At 39.7% G+C, this 25063-nt stretch overlaps 2 protein-coding genes across 6 annotated transcripts in view; both read right to left on the bottom strand.

Moving 5' to 3' along the window:
- Positions 1 to 249: 249 nt before the first annotated feature.
- On the bottom strand, positions 250 to 4077 carry MLNR (motilin receptor). The gene is made up of 2 exons (XM_075489670.1): positions 3226 to 4077; positions 250 to 1373 (listed from the first exon to the last, which is right to left on the bottom strand). Exons 1-2 carry the CDS (start codon positions 3986 to 3988, stop codon positions 1153 to 1155), a joined length of 984 nt encoding a protein of 327 aa, XP_075345785.1. The 5' UTR covers positions 3989 to 4077; the 3' UTR covers positions 250 to 1152.
- Positions 4078 to 4302: 225 nt separating this feature from the next.
- The window catches only part of FNDC3A (fibronectin type III domain containing 3A), a 128313-nt gene continuing 107552 nt past the window's right edge, over positions 4303 to 25063 (bottom strand). For all 5 annotated transcript variants that reach the window (XM_075489646.1, XM_075489634.1, XM_075489640.1 and 2 more), the window contains 12 exons: positions 24605 to 24743; positions 22796 to 22864; positions 21327 to 21445; positions 18971 to 19076; positions 18704 to 18879; positions 17492 to 17605; positions 14542 to 14691; positions 14145 to 14428; positions 11917 to 12126; positions 10335 to 10501; positions 9597 to 9724; positions 4303 to 6786 (listed from right to left, as the gene is read on the bottom strand). In XM_075489646.1, the coding sequence (XP_075345761.1) occupies positions 6472 to 6786; positions 9597 to 9724; positions 10335 to 10501; positions 11917 to 12126; positions 14145 to 14428; positions 14542 to 14691; positions 17492 to 17605; positions 18704 to 18879; positions 18971 to 19076; positions 21327 to 21445; positions 22796 to 22864; positions 24605 to 24743 (1977 nt within the window). In that variant the 3' untranslated portion in view covers positions 4303 to 6471. The remainder of the gene's footprint in view (positions 6787 to 9596; positions 9725 to 10334; positions 10502 to 11916; positions 12127 to 14144; positions 14429 to 14541; positions 14692 to 17491; positions 17606 to 18703; positions 18880 to 18970; positions 19077 to 21326; positions 21446 to 22795; positions 22865 to 24604; positions 24744 to 25063) is intronic.

Raw genomic sequence — 25063 nt, 5'->3', positions numbered from 1 at the left:
ATTTTTAAAACCCGGAGAAGGCTCAAGTTCAACTCCGCCATCTTGAGATCTCTGAGCTGGATGTTGAATTCTGCCTTCACGTGGCAGCAAACACCACTGCAGTAAACTCCAGCATACAGTAACCACCACTGTTACTTTTTTGAACCACAGACATGTTAATTAACAAGGGTTAACAGATAACCAAGGGCAAGCGCAGACGTACCACCAGTGATGCTCCTGTAAGTGCAGTCCCACTTGCACGTTCGGTGATGGGTCTCGTTTGTGGCGAGATGGGTTAACGTGGTGTATTATTTGCACGCGCAGTACATAATGTGATGCAGTGGAGACATACCGCTGATGTTAACCAGACACTATGGGTCTGTCACGAGGAAATGATCAGGAATATCTAAACTCTTACAGATTCAGGGGATTGGTTGCTAGTATATAAATAAGAGACCTTATTTGATCGCATGGGTCAGACCAACAGGCTTAAGCCCAAAGGCTGCTGTGCAGAGGAGATGCTTTCCCAAGGTAAGAGTCAGTGAAACTGTCTGGGAAACTCCCCTTCATGATTACAAGACCAGGTACTAAAAATACATGCCCCCTTCTTCCAAGGATGTTCAAGGTGGTGGGCGATCTCTTTTGCGTCCATCTCCTTGCAAGGCTGTGTTTTGTAAAATCTCATTTATAAGAAAACCATTTTAAAATGGCAAAGGCTGTCTGGGAGTTTTACCCATTACTGCACCCAAGCAGAGCTGCTATGTCAAACTCCCTACTCTTTTGCAGTCTTTGATGTCATGACTTTTAGAAAATACTAGAAATTGCACAGAGCACATGCAATGAACAACATGTAATAAACCGAAACCACAGTTTCACTGGCAATTTACTCCAGCTTTTCCTATTGAGTTATCTTTCACATAATTCTCACTACTTTATGGTCCCTGCTTGCTCTGTTAACAAAAATACAAGTATTTCAAAATACAAACGGTTACAAAATACCACACGGCCTCTTGCGACTCTCCCATGAAAAGGAAGTTCCCTTCCTTTGCAGAGAATGCCTGGAAAAGTGCAGGCTGCAGTCTCATAAGCTGGTGGCTACTCGTTTCTTGTGCTAGCACTGGTCTCTGTGTAGCCACCAGCATCTTTCGTTACCGTGAAAGCCCTTTCTGCAGCTCAGCGTGGCAACAGCAGCTTGTAGGCTGCTGCCCTGTACTTCTTCGAAATGAGGTTGTAGAGGATAGGGTTGATGGATGCGCTCAGGTAGAAAAGCTGCAGAGCGAATATGTTAAAGTACTGGGAGAACAGCATCATCCTGGTGTCCTGGGTGTTTATAAATATGATCCTCCCAATGTGGAAAGGCAACCAGCAAATTACAAAGGCCAGAACCACCACAGCTATAAGACAAAATAACATATGTGATAGTTAAGGAGGGAGTTAACTTTTCAACCATCCACTAAACTAAATTTTACGTGGCTGATTTTGCAGGTTCTTCTAGCCGCTACAAATGATATATAGAAATAATGGCATTAAATTGTTGGAAAACTATGAAAACGGGAATAGGATCAAGTCTGATTGTTAGTCTTTGGATTAAAAGGTAACTGGTAAAATCTTCAGCTAAACCATGAAATGAGTTTGCTGAGAAAAATGTAAACAACTAACAGTGGCGTAACATCCATGTGATAACATCAGGCACAACAAAGATTCTCCTCGGCAACGTCTGTAATGCCATGTGTGTGATATGAAAATGGAAGTCAGAATAAGAAGAGGTTTTTGTGGAAGCACACAGCAGCTCCATTTGCTACAGAGCTGTTCTGTAGTATGTCTACATTACCAAAAAAGAGCGTAGCGTAAGGGCTGAACCTCAGTCACCCAAGCTCCCACTGAACTCGCACTATTGTAATGGGATGGTTGCTAACGTAAAGACTTACAGCGTAGTTGGTCTATTGATTTTTTTCCACTGAAGGTCCTACACGTATCCCCAGACAATTACTGCTGGACACAGATACTTGATTAGATGGATCTCTAGCCTGAGTAACTCTAGCTGTTCTCCTGGTCATGTTGCATTTTAGCACAATACAAATAAACACAAATACAAACACTCTTGCAATGGCAACACAGGAGGAGCAGAGGAGGAACAATTAAATAAGCGTATTACTGTATCCATATTTTTAATTATTTTTTTTTATAAATGCATGTAAGTAAAACAAATAATAATTTATGGAGCATCCTTTGTGTTTCTCAGAGCTTAAAAAAAGGGATATAGCCAAAGCAAGTTTACACCTGAAATACATCACACGCATAGTGCTGCTGGCTCTTTGAGATAAGGGGGAATTGGTCTGGTTCAGTGGATTCTGAGGAGATCGTGGACATGGGTGTTTCTGTTGGAAAAACCTTGTGCCTACTCCAATGTAAATGCCTTCCTCAAATAAATTAGCAAAACGTACTCTCTCGAGCTTATTAGTTTCTTTCCTTTGTGCTACGCTATTTCCATCCAGCTGATTACATCCTTGGTAAAAGAAGCCTCCCATGTAGCATGTAAAACCTTCACTAAAGGTAGAAAAAAAAACCAACTAAGGCATTTTGTTTTATAACCATTAATCAGTAGTTGGATTTCTTTTTTCTTTCCTTTTCTTTCCTTTTTTTTTTTTTTTTTTCCTTCAGATAGGTCACTGTTTACAAACTTTAAAGCTCCAGGGCAGACTGCGATCTCTAACTTTCCAGAGCCTGACGCTACATTAATGCACGTATGACTAAGAAAATGAACTAAAAATTAACAGCATCCTACATCAGCAGGAAGCAATTTGGTACTATGTGACTTGTCTGCAAACAGCTTGTGAGGGTTAAGCTGCTGTTTTTCAGCCTGCTTGGGCAACCAGTGGATTTACTCCTAGAAGAGCTACGTAAGACCGCTAAGAAAATCAAACTTATTTTTCAGAAGCAGAAATTTTCTGAAGTTGCAGACCAAGTACAATACTTGGTTCTGCCTGGTAAAATTCAGAAAAAGGGTATTTCTACAGAATGCTGTCACGCTGCTGGATGTGCAATGCTACACCAGGTGAAGCCTCAGCCGTGAGAGAGTGAAATCCCTGCTGCAGCGGTCCCTGGGAGCACTGGAGAGCTCGGCAGCGTGGCTGGGATGTTCCCCTGTGCTATCCCTACCCTGCGTGGGAGCTGCGGGCGTTTCAGCCCCGGTCCTAGCCCCAGCTGTGGCCACCCAGCCCACGGGGGGATGGAGGAGGGACTCACCCAAGATCTTGATGGTCTGGCGGTGCCCCTTCTGCCGGAGAACCGCGTTGGGGCCCCGCAGGCCAGTGTTGCTCCGCCACAGCTCCCGGCCGATGAAGCAGTAGAGGATGTTGAGGCAGATGACGGGCAGGATGAAGTAGGAGGTGGTGACCCAGAACATGGTGGCCAGCAGGCCGGACTCCACAGCCTGCAGGGTGGGCTTGCACTCACGGCTGAAGTCAGTGTGGTTGTCGGGCTGCTCCACGCCGACCAGGAAGAAGAAGGGGCTGGCAGAGAGGAAGGCGAAGGCCCAGAGGACGGCGATGACGACCTTCACCCTGCGCTTGGTGACGACTACCTTGGCCTTGAGGGGGAAGCAGATAGCGAGGTAGCGCTCCACGGTGAGGGAGGTGATGTGGAGGATGGTGCAGTAGGTGCAGCCCTCGCTGAGGTAGTGGGAGAGGCGGCACAGCAGCTGCCCGAAGATCCAGGGCCGGGAGCGCCAGAGGCGGTAGAGGTCGAAGGGCAGCCCCAGGAGGATGAGCAGGTCCGAGACGGCCATGCTGCCCAGGTAGAGGTTGGTGGTGGTCTTCATGTCGCAGTAGCTGCGGATGACCAGCACCGTCAGGACGTTGCCCGCCACGCCGACCACGAAGAGCCCCAGGCAGACGGCCGTGACGGGGACGAGCACCCGCACCGGCAGCGCCAAGCACAGCCGCTCGTCGCAGGGCAGCCACGGCCAGGGCTCGCCCTCGCTGCCGTTCCCGCCGCCGCCGCCCCACATGCCGCCGGGGGACGCGGCCGCCTCAGCCCCCTTCGCCGCCGCTGCGAGGCGGGACGCGCCCTGCCGGGGGCAGCGCCGCTCCTCCGGGGGCAGCGCCCCTGCTCCGGCCTCGTCCCCGCCCCGAGGCGGGGGGCTCCGGGGGCCGCCCGGCACCGCCGCCCCTCAGGTAGCGCGCGCCTCCGCCCCGCCCCGCGGTCCCGCCGCCTGAGGGGAGCGCCCGCAGCGCGGGAGCCGGCGAACGCCGCCCTGAGGGGAGAGGGGCACCCGACCCCGGCATCGCCGCCGGGGAAAGAAAAACAGGACGGACCAGCCGCAACAAAAAAGAATGATACTTTTATTTTCCACAGATTTTTAAAGATACTTTGCTACATAGTTTATGTATTTTCTATCAGACTATACAGATTCGTCTTCACGGAGTCCGACGTTGTACAATTGTAAAGTGATATGTTTGGTAGTGTATCTATAACGTTTTACAAAGTTTAGAGTTTTTCTTTTTTTATTTATTTTTGGAATGTACAGTATATGAGGTAAAATTAAGATTACATTAAAAACTGTCTTCAATGCAGTAATACGCACTGAGGCTCAAATGGCAAATACACTATTAAATGACTATCAAAAATAGGAGCTCATTTGAATTTTACTATGAAAAACATAAGTCACTGCAGATTAACTGTAGTAACAAATCTTACCGTTTTAGACATTCAACCATAAGAAATCTCTGGGCTGTTGCACGCAACCTCATTTGCACTGCCAAACATGGCACTTTTAAGAAGGTTCTAGAAAACATCAGTTATCGCGGTATCCTGCGGGAAGGTATCAGCCTATACGTACAAATGACAAATTCAAAATAAAATGTAAACATACAGTACATTTTAAAGACAGATCGTTCTCGCCACGTGGAGGCCAAGTTCTTCGCCATTTTTTTTTTTTAAAAACGAAACTCAGCAACATTATTCTACAGCACAGATCATTGGACGTATAAACAATTACAATACATGCCCGTTCTAATATAAGAGAAATTCTTCAGAGATCTTCAAAGCACAAGACAGAGGTTCCTTTTTTTATTATTATTAAGACCGACAGAAGTGTTTAATACCATTAAAAATGCTAAACTGAACACAACTAGAAGTCATTAATGATCCACTATCTTGTAACTCAAATAAATTAAAAATAGCTAATTACAAAGTGTATAACAAATAATGTAAGTGTGATGAGACAAGGATTTTTTTTTTTTTTTTTTTAAAAGATAGTTTCACTACAAGCTTTGTGTCACTGGCAATCATTGACATCTAGCAAGATGTTCAATGGGATACTTGATAAAATTCAGTCTGGTCATTCAAGAACTCACAAATGCAAGCTCACAAAAACGTTGATGAGTTATGCAATTGCAAAGTGCTCTAATGCAACATTAACTACATGCAATCAACAATTTGGTACAGTATCCAAAGAGACATTACATTAAACATTAGGATCTCAAGAAAAAAGCAGCTTTAAGTTTTCTGGTGCAAATTACTACACTTCGTCTTCTGATTTGGTGCCCCAAAGAAAGATAGAAAGACAGAAAGGAAACGAAAAAAAGGCAGTGCTTGATTCTGGTGGATATGGCAAGTGAATGTTGGGGAAACAGCAAAAATTCAATAATGAATTTTATCTCAAAAGTCTATTAACTAGCCAAAATCAGAGGGCACAGACATCTGTATAAACTGCATCCAATCAAAGGTCAACTTCGGAAATGTTTTTATCAATTTAAATAATAGGTCTAAGAAGTTCTCTCACACTCTCCCTTCTATATTCGTAAAAAGTAAAAGAGGCATTTTTGTAAGTAAACATCAAATCCTGGGGGTAAGATAAACCACTTGTGCCATCCCCTTGTAGTCTTTCGAAAACATCTACTTGCAGTGAAGAACTCCACATTTATCAGATAAGAAGCTTCCTTCATGCATACTCTTCCATCCAGTTTATTATTTGCTGCCTGAGAAAAGCCCCTTCTGTTTTTCAGCATAAATCCTGCTTCCCAAATAATTAAGACAAATGAGGAGGTAGAAATACAGCGCTAAATTGCTTTCACAGCATCAGATTAATATTGTATACAGCACAAGTTTGTTAGTGTAAGTTTTAAATGCGATCTACACATTCTTCCCTGTTATGGTAGCAACCCTTAAAAGTGTGGGCCAGGAAACCATTTTTACACTTGCGTTTACTGGTCAAACCCTTCTCATTAAACACTGCTTGCCTGCCGCATATAGAGTTTGTACTGCAAGAAGGCATATTAAAGAAAAGATTGTATTTCTGTGGCTTGCATTATAATAACATGTGTCAGCCTATACCTACCAGTAAGCATTTTAAAGTGGCTGAAAAGGTTTGCATCAGTCCCAATGCCGGTGCTAAATGCCTGTTTTTGTAAAAGCAAGAGAACAGAATTACTTTTAGATTATGAGAAAGTAAAATGTAATGGGCAGCATTCTAAAATAAATCGCTCTTCTTCACTTTATTACGAAGTACTGAATGATAACAGCAATCAGAATGGAAAAGATAGCAAAAAGTGCAAGGATGACAGCAGCACACACTTGGTCGCTCTGTGACCATTGTGTCCTTGTGGTTTGCACAGTGTCCTTGTTGGTGCTTGCCGGTGGTTCAGTCCTCTGAGAGATGAATAGCACTGGTGCGCTGTAGGGGCCTATCAGGTCCTGATGACCTACTGTCTCTTGGCACTGTCGAATGGCACATGCGCGGAAACGGTATTCACAGTTCAGCTGGAGGCCTGTGTATCGGAATGACCAGTCCGGACCCTTATAAATCTGGCAATAAAGAAAAAAAAGCCACGTCAAGTATAAACATCCTACATACACATATATAGCTCAGTATGGTTTTGTTTATGGTGAAGGTAACTGTAAAAAGGATGACTCCTCACCAGTGTTTTCACTCACGCAAAGAAAAATGGACCAAAAGCTCACAAATGCAATTTAAGTGCCAGATAAAGGCTCCAGTCCTTTTGGTGAAACATAGGAAAAGAACTACAAGTGCTTTTACAGCATGGTGAGTACACACCAAATAAACTGTCAGAAGTGCCAGTGTTAAGGTGTTTTACTGACCACTTACAATGTAAATACTGCATCATGGGATGTAATATACAATATCGTATCACAGGATTTTAGGTAATTAACTCTGTATTCAAGCTACTTCATTAAGTCTAATCCAATCCAACATACTTTGTCGTAGTTCAGATATCATGTGTTTAAAATATTGTAATTTATCCCAATAAACATTGTATCAGGAAAGCTGCAAGAAGTCCCCTCTGTGATTCTTAATTCCATCAGATCCCAAGACACAGATTAGTGTGTTCTCCAAGGGTCTCTCAGTTGGCTGGTTAACGGGAGTTCACAACTCTTCAGCATGGAGTGCCTAATTCAGTGAAATCTAAATGCTGGTTTCTCAATTAATTTGCAGCTACGTAAAGGTCCTGTAAAAGCCAACAAAATCCCATGTGGGTGCAATTTTCTGTTTATAGGTATATCTATAGGTACTGAGCTATTAGGTGGGTAGCGTAGTACAATTTGATTTCTCTCTTTAAACCCCTCCACCCCCCTGCCCCTTATCTGGATTTGCTTTATTTAATTGGTAGCAGGATACAGAAATATCACATCATGCAGAAGTTTCCCCTACACTTATCATACTGTTAGACAGCATTTCACAAATGGAAACTACCAACCACTCAATGAAAGAAGCAGAAAATCTCTTCCGATTTTGTTGTCTGAAGAGCTGTTGCTGTGTCTGTGGCTATTCATAGACTTAGAAAGTTCTCTGACAGCCAGGCAGCTGAGCTTTACTGGAATCTACAACCTGGAGACTCTTCTTTCTCTCAAGAAATTGTTCCCACACTGAGACAGGGTAGCACATCGGAAGTGCAGCTTCCTCAAAATTCCGCTGATTTGTATCATGCATTTGGTAGCAAGCAAACAGGCCACAGACACACATCCTACTCTAGCTACTGCTATGCCAGCTGGCATGGGTTACTGTCCTCAGCTGCTTGTCCCCAGTGCCTTGCCAGAAGTTGCCTTCCCCTCAAATGTGTTTGCTGGGGTATTTATATGGTTGCTTCCTAACCCCTTTAAGAGCTTGACTGATGCATATAGCTCAAACAGCCCATTACTAGCATTTTGTCTGAAGCATGTAGGGAGCAATGACATGAGCAACTCAGCTGATAGGTCAGGGAGCAGAGGAGACTGAAGTTTTGGTAGGGAAACGGTAGTAAACAGCTTGGAGTGGACTTCCAGGCAGCTTATTTTTTGTCCATGTCAAAGAAAATTGTCATCATCATGTCTAAGTATCTTAAAGGCCATTTCCACGGTGTTTACTTCTTGACTGTTCCAAATTTATCTTTTGCAAACTAGTCTTCTCATTTTATTTTAATTTACTGCGCTAAACTGTTCTGGAGAGGCAAAAGCAATCATGCACCTCAGACTACTTTGTTACTTCCAGGCTTAAAGCATAAGCTTTATTTTCTTGTCCAGCTCATTTGGCAATGCACATTGCTAATCAAACCATGATTTGACTCTGCATCTAGAAGCAATGCTGACCACGCCTTACTTACATACTTAATGTTGCATTTACAATTGTAAAGTTACAATAAAGAATATTCACATGGCAAGATAACAAACACCTTGGACTGTGGTTCATCTTTTACTGAAAAATTTAACAAATGGACATAACAAACATAGCACTACACTAAAAGTTATGAATTATGAAAATATTAAGGCCTATAATCTACCAAAGCACACGCAAAACTTATTAATATTGACCTATAATAAAATTATAACATACTAGAATTAATTGTGTTTCCTTTCTGGAAGGAAACATGCTTGCTTAATAGTGTGAAACAGAGTTTCCAAGCCTAATCTTATGTCAATTATCAGGCAGTTCATAAGGAAGCAAAATTAGAACTGCACATCCTCTTTTAAATGCAGACTAATTTGAAGCTTAGTGTTTTGAACTGCACCTTTGGATAATCAAACCTGAAATTAAAACATACTCTCAGCTGCTCGACCCTTGTAGTTACAGCATGCCCTACTACTGAAATGGTCCTATGGTAAAAAACCAATCACTGAATTATATTAAAAAAGTTTCCCTACACCTGAATATCCACATTGCATAAGTAGGGGGTCTTTCCTATCTGCAGTTCTCTGTACAGAAGTATGACTTTGACAACATCAAAGCTTTTGTAATATTGTTTACTGCCTTCAAACAGCTCTTAGTGCAAAGAGAACCCTTTGTTCTTTTTCTCCAAAGTCTCAATTCTGTACCATTGGGTGGATGTTTTCTTTTTGTCAGTTCTGCCCATTAGTGGACAATTTCCTCACCACTTGAGGTGTCAAGTTGTATTTAGTAAACATCAGTGTAACCCAGAGAGGCTGCAACTTACTGCAGTATTTGTATTACTTAAATCTCTTTTCTCTGTGACAATGGTTTTAGGAGATACTACCTTACATTATTTAGTAACAAAAAGTTAGCATGGCGACTAAGAACATACTGGAACACAATAATCTTTAACCTAAACTAGTTATCACAAATAGTAATTGAAGAAAAATACAATAACTTAAACACATCATACCTGTTTGAATTCCGAGTCCTTTCCGACCATGACCTGAAGACAGTAGATAACTGGATCACCCTTCATGGGCTGCAGAACCTCCCATGCGATTTCACAAGTGTGATCGTTTATTCTCTCTATCCTTGGTGCTGAAGGAAGAAAACACAAAAGTGACAGCTAGCTCTGCTCTCCCCATCACTTAACGGTATATTCTAACGACTTGTAAAATTATGTATTCTATCTGCTATTTTGTCTCAGAGAAACAAAAGATTCAGATTCAACTGTATTCTTCCTACAATGTTTTCTGGAACAATAACTACCAACTCACATAGGTGTCTATTGCTAGTTTAGGTATCATCCAAGAGAAAGCAAGTTAAATTTGGTGACTGCAAGTGTGTATCATACGCAAAAAAAAAAAAAAAGCTGCTATGCTTAAAATTATTCTAAACATGTGAGGAAGAATTTTCACCTCAAATTACTGTAACAGCCTGGTCACTCTCTCCTGGTAAGCAAGGATACTAAGTACAAACCTTCTTATGTCAAAGAATGCATAAACCCCAAGTCTCATTTTTTGAGTGAATATTTTAGGCTTTAGGCAATTACATGAAAGGAACATTCCCTACCTGCACTCGGAAAGCTTAGCATTCTAAATGCTAAGCTTTTTTAGAGCTTAGCATTCTAAATGCCCCAAATACAACACAATACCAAAAACAACTTGCCATCTCCCTACCCCCCAAATGAAAAAAGAAGCACCTTTACCTTTCAAGGCAGCTGGAACAGATTTGGGAGTAGTGAAAACATATTCTTGAGAAAGGGGACCTTCACCAGCTTCATTACATGCCTGAATACAAAATTTGTATGATGTTGACTCACTGAGTCTTTGTACTTTGTATGTATGACACGGTCCTCTGTATAAGGATACAAACCTGAAAATGGAAAAGAGTAGCTTATTTTAAACACAGAAAAGGACTTCTGAAGTAGCTACAGTATTGTCTTGAAATCTATGCCCATAATTTCCCAGAATCTAATGAGAAGCCCAGAAATATTTATTTCAGAATTAAACAGTGTTCTGGCATTACTATAAAACAATAAGCTCGTTTTCCAGGGCCAAGTTTTTATTTCTCATGTTTTTGAAATAAAAATCTCTTTTATTGTATAACAGAGTACTACAGACTGTCTCTTGGCAAAAATGATCCTAAGCATTTTCAGAAACCTTTCTGCACTTGAAACAATGGGAAAGGATAGCAGTTCTCCCTCTTAATGAGCTGCATACACTGCTTTTTTTTTTTTTTTGCCATCTACTGCCCCAACATCTTTAGCTTTTCAAAATTAGGTAACTAGATTTTAGCTTTTTGCTCCTTTGCAACTCTCCCTTACTACACCTAAGAAAGGATAATGGATTCAACTGCTCTTGTACATCATCGTCAGAGATGGGTGACTGATGAAGCTCACTCAGATCTGCACAGGAGGGCAGGGTCACACTTGTAGCACACACCAAGTCCCGTTCTGAGAGCTTTGTAGACTGGCTGCTCTCCTTCATGTTGTAATTCTTACATAGACTGATCTTGGCAGGTCTCATTTGTTTTTCAATTTTGGTATCCCCAGGACACAGCACAAGTTTATCTTTTCCTGTAGGGGTTATCATCTACTTCAACTTTTTCTTTTAAACTTAAAACAGATGGTACCTGCACATGACCTAGTCTTTGATAACGGCAATGAATTTCTTTCCAGTTAAGAGTCTAATTTCTTTTCCTCCTTGTAGCAGAGCAATTTCACCTAGCAGATCTATTTTGTCTCACTGTCAAGCTAAAGCTACTCAGAGATTCAGACATGGTACATAGTGTAGCAGTACTGTTTGTTTTACCATTTAGGCAAGGGTACTTGCTGTACCATCTCAGCCTACATTCCAATTTAACATGAGAGAAAGGATCCCTTAAAATAATAATTTGTACTATATGAGTTTATTTTCCACTAAAAATAATTGCATATAAAGACAACAGAGAGTAAAGAATTCACCCCTTCCAATATCAAGTATATAAAATCCACAAGACTGATTAGACTTGATACTTCAACAAAATACTTAACCAAATGTAAGAGAGAGAAAAGTGTGCGAAACATTTCATTAAACTCTTTATATTGAACTGTAAATAAAAAACTACGAAGTTTTAAATCCTGTAATTCCCAGCACAGAACACTAGAGCCCTTCTTGCCTTGCCAGACCAGACAACCTCCTATGTCTGTTGTAAATTCAGCAAAGCGTACGGAATTTTGCCCTTTGCTGCCATCTACCAAGCATCAGACACAGCCATACAGGGCAGATTAAAGCAATGCCAAAACGAACCTTCCGTTCTTATCCTCCATTTGAAGGTGGTACTGAATGGAGTCAGTTAATGCTTTTGCAGTTCCCTCTCCCCACTTCAGCTTTAGAGTCTGAGAACTGTATGCAGCACATTCCAGGCGAGGTGGATCTGGGGGCAGAGGCTTTGTTTTCAGTTTTATGGTGTGGCTGAAAGGACCCGCTCCGAGACTGTTTAGGGCTTGAATTCGTACTCTAGCATTTGAAAAAAGAGAGAATAAATTAACTTGAAATTAGATTCTGAAAAATAACTGGTCATTTCCACCATTCACATTCAAGAAAGAATAATGGTACCAAATGGATGGTACTTTCTACAATGAAGAGTTTTATCAATATTATGCTTTGATAGACTGTCATGAATATGCAGGAGTGTCACTTTCCTTGCCACATTTTAAGGAGCTGGATTGATTAAAAATAAAAATATGTTAGCATATTTGCATCATTCACACTAGTGAAAAGATGCAAACGAACTATCAGCTACTTCAAAAGTGGTCCATCTTCCTGACTCCACAGGCCTTGTACCAAAATTTTTGATAGCCACATTGGAGAGATGAGGGAAGGTAAAAAGACCCCACCCCCAAAATAAGTGAATCCATATCTTTGGCTATTATATCAGGTGAGTTCAAGGATGACTACAGGAAAGTTTTCCGGGCTTTTTGGAACAGATTTGATTCATGTGAAAATATAGTGATGGTGCCCAGCCACCTCTCTTGCTGTTTTCACTGGTAACACATCTCTGGGTGCCTGCAAACACAAGCCATCCTGGGTCTGCTTGGAAAGGGAGAGGGGGAAACTAGAAGAAGTCAAAGGACACATGGCTGAGGGGTTTGTAGAACTCGATATTCAGGGATAATTTTTTTTTTGATACTCCATGGAAAACAATGCTCGCATTAGGCTTACAAGTAAGAATTAAAAGAACTAGCCAAGAAATTTACTTCCAGAAAGGAAAAAGTAGAAAACAGAGAAATCTGAGGCTCTTTACATATCTCCCAGGTAGCCATAGAGAGCAAAGTGTGTCTAATCTCATTTTGCAGACTAACATTTGCTTGTCCAAAATAGTCTCTAGGTAACTGGAAAAAAACTTATCACAATAATTAAATTCTGAAACAATCAACCACACAATTTCAAAATATTGAAACACAAATGTGTGTGCAGGCTTATGAATGAATATTTCTCCTTCACTACAGTAACATTTAACGTTATGCCAATTTATTACAGCATAGAACTAAGGTTAATATATGCAATTTTTTATTTGCACAAAGAGTTGACAGTGTATTCTATAAAAGCACTTTTGTGGGTAGAAGTACAGAAGTATCTCTGCAACAGAAGCTTCTCTTTTTTCAGTTTGTTCATACAGAGAGCAACGGCTCTTCATATTGCCAGCATTACTGCTAAATACTTACAAGGCGCACAGAAACGTTGTAGTCTCACATACAGCATTAAAAAAGTAAAACCAAATCTTTAAGGATTCAGAAAACTGCATAGCCAGATGATATCCTAACTACACTGAAATCAGTGTGGGCTTAAATTCTGACTTCAGTGGGACTGACGTTCTCTTTTAAGTTTTAACACTGAGGATATGTTTTTGTAACAGGAATGTAGAGTGCCTTCAGGCAGAATTATTGATTTTTACATTAATATTTTTCGGTAACCCTTAGGCCAAATGTAAGGGATGATTTTAGCAACTAAAATTCTTCAAGAGAGGTTTAAAATTGATAGATTTTCGAACTGATATTCTTCATGCTGACTGCCACCCAAATACTTGCTATTTCTGCAGAAAAGGCATTGCAAGTTGCGATGAGCTGTCATTAGATCAGATAATCCAGTCAATAAAGACTGGACACGGCCCTTCCTTGGATAGATTTTATCTTGTCAAACAGATTAGAGGCCATCCATCTATGAAGCAACCAGTCCAAAAACCAGTTATGAATCTGAATCTGTAATCTTAATTCAGTTAAACTGACACATTAACCAGACAGATACACCACCACCACAATAAACAAACTAACATAAACTGTTCTTGAAAGAAAATAAAAACAGCACAGCTCATCTGTTTATGATGATCATCATTACAAAGCTTCCTTTTGCTCAGTGACTATGTACTAATGCTTCTCTGAGAGTAATGCAGAGAATAAAAAAATACAAGGAAACAAACAAAGAATCCGCTCTTGTGGAAAAACCAGTAGGCTGTCAAGTAGCTGTGCACGGCATACCTGTAGGTAGTATCTGGCTGTAAGTCATCTATAAAATAGGTCAGAACCTTCCCAACAGTTATTGGCTGCTTATCTCCAAAGTCTATGCTGTAGCCAAGAATTTCAGATCCATGGTCACAAGGTTTTTCCCAGCTTATAGCAAGGCATGTGGAAGGAGAATAGTGTGGACTTTCAACTTCATCTTCACTTAGTCCCCGAAGAGAAGTCACAACTGCAGGTACAGAGGCTGGAGTCATACACGCCACTACTTCACTGAAAGGGCCTGCACCTGCAACATTCACTGCCTGCAAATGCAAAGTAGACAATGTTTTTATGGCAGGGGGGAGTCCTGTTTCCAGATTCAGTAGTTTTATTAGTTTTAATAGTTTTAAAACTTACAATAGTTTCAAGTCTTTACCTGAACCCTGCAATAGTATATAGTGGCAGGCAAAAGCCCTTTCATCTCACAGTTGAGCCCAGGCCCACAATAGGAGATCTGCATGCATCCTTCCACACCGCCCCACTCCAGTCGATACTCCGTGATGTCAGCTCCATTACTCACTGGAACCTTTAAAATGGATACAAATAGTTAGAAGTTAAATTCACTGACTGAAAAAAATTCAACCAAACTCACCACACCTATATTGTTTTTTTCACAGGAATGTTATCCTCCCATTTCTTTGCTGATTTTTAATGTAGTACAATATAAATAAATCAGAATGCATTACTGGCCCTGGGTCACCTATACTTTGAAAACACTATTTCCTGTTGCAGACTACTCCATACAAAGTAAGCAATTGTGATTTCAGTTGCTTAAATACAGAGATCATTTAGCATCCAGCATTTAGCTTAGTAGCCTGAATGGTCAATGGCAAGAGACGGTCTTCTTGAGAGGGTGATATAGGGTACTAAAGTTTTCACTGACTGGGTCTATAGCACAGGGATGACAATATGCAAAAGCACGCTGGTGCTAGTGTCTCCACATTACAGATGAAAGGACACCTCCTTTGGAGCACATCATGGCTTTTGTGCATGGTAACTAGGTTGCAAGCATAGTGGGAAGCAGAAAATTGTACACTTGTCTTTTTCCAAGATAAAGTTGCGAAGCAACTGGGACAGGCACCTAAGCAACAACACAGATGTGGACTGAAATGCCTGCTTGAGTAGCCTACTTTTTCTCACTACCTGCCCTAGGAAGCCAAACTTAGCCTCCCAATTTTGGGAGCTGAATGGTTTTCATACTCCTTAGAAATAATAATTTGAAGTGCAGTTAAAATCACATGTACCAGTGCCAGACTAAGACATGAGACTATGGCAAGATATCAGCAGTCAATGAAATAATAAAGAAAAAAAACACCAAAAAGCCAGAAAACCCACCCCAAATCAACAAAAAATTTCTTAGATCATGAAAATAGAAGAAAAATGCTGCTGGTGTTTGGGACTAAATATTCCAAGACAGCAATCACACTGAGGTGTAGATAATAATTGCTCCAAAGCATGTTTTTTTCTTTCCCCTTCTTTTGAAAGAAAAGTATTCGCTACTTTCAGCATTAGGCTATGTGCAGATAAGTGACTGAACACAAACAGCACTGTACAGGATAACATTTGACACTCCTGAGCTGTGACTGATAGGGACTCCCTTTCCCTTCTCTAATTTACAATGATATGTGTTTAGTCAGAGAACTAACGCAGCTATAGACGGCTGTGTGACTGTCAGTGAAGATGGAGTAATTTCTCAATGTTACCGCTGTTGCTGACATAGATCTAGTGGAGTTCACCTTAACAGAAGTAGGGGAATCCAAGCCAACAAGTTCAGGGATGACAACAAACTGGGGGGAAGTGTTTGATATAGTGAAGGGTATGGCTGCCAGAGGAATTTCAACAAGCAGGATCTGACTGACACAAAACTCAGGAAGTTCAACTAAGACAAAGGCAAATGCTAAGTCCTGGACCTGGGATAGAACAGTACCAGGCTGAGGAGCAACTTTTCCAAAAAAGAACCTGTGTGTCCTGGTGAGCAAGCTGAATGTGACCCAGCAATGTGTGTCTGATCAGGGTTAACTATTGGCTGCATTAGCAAAAGAACAGGAAGAATGCTAAAAGGAGTAATGATTCCCCTCTACTCGGCACTTATGAGGCTGCATCTCCAGTACTGTGTCCTGTCTTGGGCTCCTCAATACAACATAGACATTGACATACTGGAGTAAGTCCAGTGGAGGGCCACCAAGGGGGAGTGCAACACATGACAAAAAGATAAGGTTTGTTTGATATTAAGATGATAAGGCTAACGGGAGATCTTACTGCTGCCTTCAATTACCTACTGGGAGGGTACAAAGAAGGTGGTGTCAGATTCTTCTTGGAGGTTGCACAGTGGCAAGACAAGAGCCAACTTGCAGTAAAATATATTTTGACTGGACATAAAGGAAAAGAAGTTCTACAGCATGATAGAGTTTGTCCAAAGACAGCTTCGCCAGACTGCAGAATCTTCATCCTTGGAGATAAGTAAAACTTCATGGGACAAGGCCCTCAGAAACCTGACCTAAATTTGAAGTTAGGGCTGCTTTGAACAGAAGGTTGAACTAAATGACATCTACAGGTCCACTCCTACCTTAATTACTCCATGATTCTATAAAGCAGACATCTAACATTGGTCAAATTAATCCCACCTGAACATTCTAAGAGATTTCTTCAAAAGGCTTTGCCTTGTAGACAATTAAGGAGAGCTCCTCTGACATCCCCAGTAGGAAGCATGAACTCTACCTTCCAGGTAGAATAGTTTCATCTTTTGTTTCTGTACAGTTCTGTAACTCAGATACTTCACTCCATTTCAAGCCACTGAAAAGCTGTGTTTAAACAGTATTCCCACATAGAATCTTCCTTTTTACAAGCTTAATTTTTATCTATTGCATTTTTTAAATCAGGTATCTACATACTATGGGTTTATAGGAAGTCTGTGAGGCTTTTGCTACATTATTACTGATGTAATTACATAAAATTAAATCAGCTTATAAAAACAGAAAATGCACAACAATCTATTGTATTATGTAGATATATTTGCTCTGAGGAAAGATAACTACATTAAAGAAAATTTTTAAGAAGAGCCTGCATCACTCAGAAATGCAGCGCAGCAGTTGTCGCAAAACTTAAACAAAAGAAGAAAGTAAGATCTCAAGTACCTGCAGGCTGCCAACTTACAGCTGTCATATAATGGTATGATGAATGACTTGAAGGTTTTGCCTACCAGGTATGGGATAATCAGGTAACTATGTTTAAAAATGTGATTAAAATACAGTCTTAAGCTTTTAAAGTTGAACTTAAAAATGTGGAAAAGAATCATGCTAAGATAGATGTAACGTGGCAATTCTTACCTCCCACGACACCTGAGCACATGCAGCAGATCTGCATGCCACTTGAGGGGGCTTGCACTGATCTGGTGGTCCAGGTGCTGTAGTTATTTCACATTTTTCTGAATAAGGTCCAAACTATTAAAAAAGGAGTTGATACAACTAATTTGTAAAAATAAAATTACTACTTTTTAAATAACAGTTTACCCAGAGTAGGAACATATAATAGCAGTCTGAAACTTTGTATTACTTGCTTATAAAATAAATCTTTGTGGACTGCGGATTCAGGATTTATTTCAGTATCTGACTATTCTCCAGAATAGCTGCAAGACTCCTCTATAGCAAACACAATCAGAACAAATTTAACACTTCAAACTCTCGGGCAAAACAGGAAAGTGCTACCCACATCCTTCTTTTGAAGTTACACGATGGCTGCACTGTAACAGAACACAATTTGTAACTGGCCTATTTGTGTCCATCTAAAATAAATAAACCATTCAAAAAATGCTTGAGCTATAAAACACTCTTTGCAGCAGGGCGGGGGGGGGGGATAAAATGTTAGCTCAGTGCTTTAAAGCCTTAAGCTGCAGACCTCTCCACAAACAGTGTCAACTGGTCATGATAGTTTTTATGAAGAGAATATTATTGAACAAATGCAAGCAGCCCTTCCTCTCTGTCTTTAAATTAGGACTTTGGATACATAATTAAATAAAGCTTGTTCTACAGCAACAATTGATTTAAACACATTTAATACCCCAAATACAGCAAATATTCTTGTAGCTGATAAAACAGGTACTCAGAAGTTAAACTAAATATAAAAGCAGCGAGTCAGGAACACTAACTATTATATTCTAGAACACCAACAGCTGTAAAAATAAAGGACAATCAATTTACAAAGCTGTATACAGAAAATAATTTACTACCTTACATGAGAATATCAAAGTTGCAACAATGCTTTGATAAAGTACTTAGCATTTCCTAACCATTTCCCAATGCTATTATTCAGATGTAAGACATAACTAGCTATTTTCTCTTCCCTTCATCTAAAACCCCCTTTATTATAAACTGATGTTAAACTTTCTATTCCCACACAACAATAAGCTGTGTGAATCAAATGACTCTTACATTAGGAAATCCTCATTTTAAAATTACTGTTAAATGCTTCTTTTAAAAGAGAAGGTCCTTAATAGTGATTGCAGTCTCTGCAACTAATTTCATTTCAGACCGCCTCCTTACCCCAGCCTTGTTAGCTGCTCGCAGTCTGAAGTTGTACATCCTCCCTGGAAGAAGGCTGCCTACTGTGCATTCAACATCCGAGCCTTGGTAAACCTCTCTATGTTCATCATTTTCTGTCTGAAACATTTCCAGACTGTAACAGGTAATGGGTGAACCACCGTCTACCTGAGGTGGTCCTAAAAATAAGAAAGAAAGAAAAGCTTATTTAATTTTAACACAGAACACATGTGAATCCCTTACACTCACTAACAGTTGTAATAGAATTACCCCAGCGCAGCTGAATTTCTCTTGCTCTTGGTCTACCCTGTAGCCTTGGAGGCTGGCATGGACCAGGAACCACTGCTGGTGTCTGCACCAGTAAAGAATCAGATGCCTACAAAGGAAAGAGAGATTAATGAAGTCACCTAGGCCAAAACAAGCACTATCAATTATGCCACAAGTAAAGGCAAACACTTGAGTCAGAAACAGCATCTTCCATTTTTTGAACTACATTCTAAAATACATGAAGATGCTTAAGTGATCTGGTATGTCTTTCCCATAATACCTATATAAAACATGCTACAGTAATCACACAATATGCAAAATTAACCTTTGCTTTTGTGTTTTGGTACACATGCAAGGGGTAGAATTAAAAACAGTAGTTAAGTATCAGTACAAACATAGCATAGATGCTTGAAACATGACTTGTTTAATGTAAACTCATTCTCTTTTCCATCAAACTGCAGTTTAATGATTTCTAAAACCTTAATCTAAGAGCTGTATACTTCTTTCTTTCTGTGCAAAAACCTCTCAGAAAGCAAAAGTGGGCAGAAATGTCAATCAGAAGAGATTAAAAAAATTGAGATTTCAACTTTTTGATTACTTAGTAATACTTAATGTGTAACAAACTTCCATCTCTGATTTGAAGTGTGTGCAAAAATACATAGCGTAACATGCAGCAGATGGATGCAGACAGAAATGTGTCAGAGACAACGTGGGGTTATTAGCTTCAGTGCAATACAGAACAAATGTGAAGTTGGTAAGCCTTTTAGTTTACAAGAGAGATGCATCTCAGAGTCTCATTTCACACTTGCTTTCTACATAAGTTCCAGAAAGAGTAGATTGGAAGCTCTGCTGCTTTTCAGTTCCTTTGAAATGTATTGTTGCACTGAACAACAGATGCTACTTAAAAAGCAGAATGTTTCTCAGGAGGCCTATGTCCACGACAAGCTACAGAAATGTTTCATTACATCTTTCTTTACTATTCTTCTGCTGATTTCTGACACCTTCAGAAAGTATCAGGACTTTCTGAAAGTTATCTTCTCTTTGGTTCTCAAATAATGTTTATTCTTAACTAATGGGGTTGGGCTGCGGGGAAGGTGGTTGGCAGAGCAAAAGTCTCCAAAGACATACATGCACCTGTGGTTAGGTGACTGGGAAGTATACTGCCTTTCCCCTTCCCCTGTACAACAGCAAGCTGAGCTATGGCAAGAAGGAAAGCATTGCATCTGAGCCAGCACTGAAGGAGTCCAGATTTACTCTTAAGACAAGGTGGCTGTGGGCAAGGCTATCTTTGCAGGAGACTTCTGTGTGGAGGAAGAACACATGAATTTCATATAGTAAAGGAGGGTGGGGGAAGAAATGGCAAACACCAAGAATGCAAGGTTTTAAGATTTTCAGGAGATCAGCTTGAGAGCAAAGCCCTGCTGGAAGTCTGTAGAGACCCAGGACTAGCTTTGTTCCACTTGCTGCGGGAAGGAAGGGAGAAGAATACAGCATGACACTTTGGCACTGGAGGCTGAACTACACCACGCAAGTGACAGTCCAAGTGTGTGTGTATGTAATATGCATATAGAATCATAGAATCATTAAGGTTGGAAAAGACCTCTAGGATCATCTAGTCCAACTGTCAACCCAACACCTCCATTCCTACTAAACCATGTCCTGAAGTGCCACATCTACACGTTTTTTGAACCCCTCCAGGGATGGTGACTCCACCACCTCTCTGGGCAGCCTGTTCCAATGCTTGACCACCCTTTCAGTAAATAACTTTTTCTTAATATCCAATCCAAACCTCTCCTGATGCAACTTGAGGCCATTTCCTCTCATCCTAATACGAGGGAGCATAGTATGGCACATTGAGTTATTTGGCAATACTGAAAAGCACGGCACTGTAAACATTTTGATTGTGGCTGAGACAGCATGGGAAGAGACTACAGAGCACAACCCTGTAAAGCCTGAGGAAACACTCTGTCCTCCCCTGCCTGCTGGGCTGACTTGGCTACTCAGACAGGGCACTCCACTGACCGCATGGAAAACATTACATGTACATTGCTGTCTTGGATTAGGCCTTAAGAAATGACATTCTATTGACGTATCACACAGGAAAAGACAGTATCTGTTTCTGTAAGTAAGAAAAAGCACTTTAAACAAAATATAGTATCAGAAAAGAATATTCACATTTATTTTTTTAGGAAATAGGTAGGAACTTGAAACACCATGCATCAATACTGGAACCTTTTTGAGGTACTAATTACGGCTATTTTGTTAGGCACTTCTGTACAATATTTGTTTATTAACTACTGGACCAGATTTTCTTAAAGAGAGAGAAATTTTATTTAATAAAAATATTAGCTCATATTACCATGCTTTGTCCTCCTTCCCCAACGCAATATACACGTAAGCGATAGGAACAACCAGGATTTAGTCGGTCACACAGATGTTCCCTAGCAGCTCCACTGTATACTGTGTCCCATTTGTTTCCTGAAAGGTTAAGGATAAGTGTGCAATGAACCAAGGTGTAATTTGCCACACTTCAGTACCAGCCACAGCAGGTATCCTAGCTTCACTAAATAAGTGTGTGCCTGATGTTTATAAAAAAAATTTAAGGCTTGCTTTGAGTTTCCTGGAAAAAGATCCAATCATTTCATAAAGATAGTTTCCTAGGTAAATTTGTGTAGATCTGCTGAAATGAAATATCTTCCTTACTTCGTATTCACATTTACCAGGAGAGAATTTACTTTTAATGAAGTAGTTATTACCGGGCCAGCAAACACATTCAAACATCATAACCAAATAAACAGGAAAGATACAAAAGCAAAAATTTCCATGGAAAAAACTTTTAATTGCAACATTCATTTTCAGACTGTAACTACAGTTTACAACTGATAAAGCTTGTTCCTGTATTCCTGAATGGCCCAGCACCATCTGAAATACTGATTTCATTCTTTGCTGTTCAGCCAGATTCTAAAATCAGAAACTCTTTAGCATTCTCTCTCTCTTTTTAAGAGATTAAGCAGGAAACCTGGGGACTTTTAATTAAATCTCCAACAACTCAATACATCACAGAATTTAGAGAACTGGGAATGAAACATAATACACAGCTCACTAAATCTGTGTGAAAGGCTTGGGTAAATCATTCCAGAAGTGACTTAATGTGGACAGGCGATGGAGTAAGGAAAGCAATAGACTAAGTATCAAAAGAACCACAGCTGAGACCCCTGACAGGGCTACCACTACAATCTGGAGACAGTGTGCTGTCTGAATCTGACGCAGCATTGGAGAAGTATAAACCTTCATTCTCAATGTAACTGTGTTTCTGAATTTAATAAGGTTACTTAAGAAGTCTAGATTTTTAAATAATTTAGCTGGATAGCTTTATGCCCAGTTTAGAAATATTGTTAATTTCCCTTCTGTATGAAAGGACAGAAGAGCAAATTGCAGAAATAGTTATCCCAACTGAATCACTGTTCTACTTTAATAGTGATAAATGGAGCACTAGTTTTTCTTTCATCTGTCACTCATCCAACAAAGCTATGTGGCCCTGTCTTCTTGGCCTAAAATGTCTGATATGTGTCATTTCATTTCCAAAACAGAATACACCTAAGTGATAGGTTAAACACGGAGCATCTGTTTTGACACAGTTTTGTGGCATCTTCTTTCTAAGCCAGAGATAAAGAATCTCTTGTATACAAGCATCAACATCCCTATTTTTTTTAACGGCAGTCCTTTGCAATAACTTTCCCTATCATAATACATATTTTACTCTTCCCACAGGCACACACATAAAAAAACCAACACAGCTGAATACCAACACAAGCTCCTAATACTTACCATTTAAACCTTCAGACATTTCCACAACATACGTATTTATTGCTGCTCCTCCATTGTCTTTTGGCGGATCTATAAAAAAATAGCAATATTCCAACTAAGCGAGGTAAATTAAATGTTTTTTTAGCTTTTGAGGAGAATTTACAAAAGGAAAAATCAACAGCCAACTGGACATGGGTGCGTATTTAGACAGCCAGCCATAGCATCCTAGTTTAGGACAGCAGCAAAGCATTCAAATCCTCCACTATGCGAAGCTGCCAGCTCACAACCCTGCTATAGTCTATGGATGAAGAGTGACAAGTGAGTTGGGCACCTGAGAGATGCCACAGCAAACATTTCAGTTAGTCTGAAGTGCCATGGAAGGCTGCCTGGTTACGGTTTCAGGGACATTGATCCTAATGGTCCTGTAATTTGGACTGCAGATAGGAAAAGATTATCATACTGATTTGCAAATAAGAGTATTTCAAAATGATTTAAGGACAGCATTTCAAAAACCTAAATACTTCCGGAGGGAATAGAAGTCAGGAGTTCTATACTGAAAACTTAATCTCTTAAATTTTTAATACATCACTAGAAATTGAGTGCACTATCCTCCCTGGTACAATATCTACTTACAAGATACGAATCTACAGACCTGTCTTTGACATAGAATCCTACTATTCTCTCAGAGCTGACTTAAGAGAACAGCAGAATTAAAATAATGTGGAAAACCAACATTTTGGACAAATATAAAGACAGTATGATACTTCATACAGAAGGGTACTGCTGCCATAACATTACATTATGTATGTGCTGGATGAAATGGTGTTGCTCTTAGGCAAGGGTTACATATCATATCACACCTGATAAATAAAATGAGACTTACTACATGGCACATAGTACTTTTTTGGTTGGAAGGTAACAGATTACTCCCAATCAAAAATGAAATTATCACATTAATTATCACCCATTAAAAAAAAAGAGAGCATTACTGTTCAAAATAATGACTATTAAAAAGTTTATATATAAATACATATTTTACATAGTTTTCAATTTACAAATTAGGTATTTGTAATAACTTCATACATTATATATCATCCATAAAAGATCAAGTATCAGGCCCTGATGTAGCAAAGCACTCTGGAAAGATGCAAGACTAGACTTGCTGAGTACTACTTATACTCTACAAGTAGCTTTCTTATTATTAATGCAAAAGAATTAAACACACTATTAAACATAAATAGGTAGTAAGTTTAATTACCTGTGACAATAAATAAAACCTTTAACTGTTTTGTTTTCTGCTAAAGTACTGCATCACATAGTACTGTTTCATCTTCTACTTCACAGCATAAGGGTAAAAAAACCTGAGCCTAAGGAAAAGTTTCTCAAGATCCTTAGCGAGTAAAAACATTTATCTATCAAAAGCAAACACTTCAAAGAGATAGGTTGAACTTGGATCTTCTCTTTTTATAAAAAACCTAGAATTTTGTGGCATCTACTTTTTGTGCCAGAGAAACAGAACTTCTTAGTACACAAATTAACACTACTGTTTTTTTAATTATTGTAGTTCCCTGCAGTAACAGTCCCTACTACAATCTGTATATTATTATTCCCACATAATTAGACTATTATACTGCCACCCCAAGTATTTTGAATCAGTATTTCTCTTAGTTCCATGAAAATGGATCATAATGGCTCAGTTGACTGAAGTGTTACTGAAGTAAAGTCTGGCCTTCTGTATACAAACTTTTTTTTATATATATATATGTATGTATGTATGTATGTATAAAATAGAGAGGACATACTCTAAACAGAGCTGGACAACAATCTTACCCCAGGTTATTTTAAAACTCTGTGCGTGAATTTTTCCTTTCACTGTGGGTTTTGAAGGTACTCCAGGCTTGTCTGGACAAGTAATGTATTCTACTGTCTCACTTGGACTGCTTTTCCCTTCTGAGTTATATGCAATGACCTGTCAATATATGAAAAAAACATTATAAACAGAACAAACGCGTTGGCTAGTAGTATGCTATTCACAGTTAACAGTAACGTAAAATTAATTTATATGTATGCTTAGATAGACAGCCACATAATAAACTATCGCAAGAACTAAAGCTATGATATACTTTCATTTTACATTTTAATTAGTCCCATAGTTAGACAATCACTATACTGAAATTAAAAATGCCTGCAAATTGGTAGGAAAAAAAAAATCCTTAAAGAAACCCCCTAGTAATTGTGAAGCTGGGGAAAAAAAAAATCACAAATCAAATAACCTCCCATACCCCCAAA

Source organism: Mycteria americana, chromosome 1 (genome assembly GCF_035582795.1).
Source record: "Mycteria americana isolate JAX WOST 10 ecotype Jacksonville Zoo and Gardens chromosome 1, USCA_MyAme_1.0, whole genome shotgun sequence".
Classification (NCBI taxonomy): Eukaryota; Metazoa; Chordata; class Aves; order Ciconiiformes; family Ciconiidae; genus Mycteria; species Mycteria americana.
Note: the sequence above shows the minus strand (reverse complement) of the source record. Positions and strands in the feature narration are given on the sequence as shown.

Coding starts and splice junctions, on each gene's coding strand:
- MLNR (XM_075489670.1), bottom strand. CDS start 3,988: ATGTGGGGCGGCGGCGGCGGGAACGGCAGCGAGGGCGAGCCCTGGCCG. Junction 1,374..3,225: donor CCAGACCATCAAGATCTTGG/GTGAGTCCCTCC, acceptor TTTGTCTTATAG/CTGTGGTGGTTCTGGCCTTT.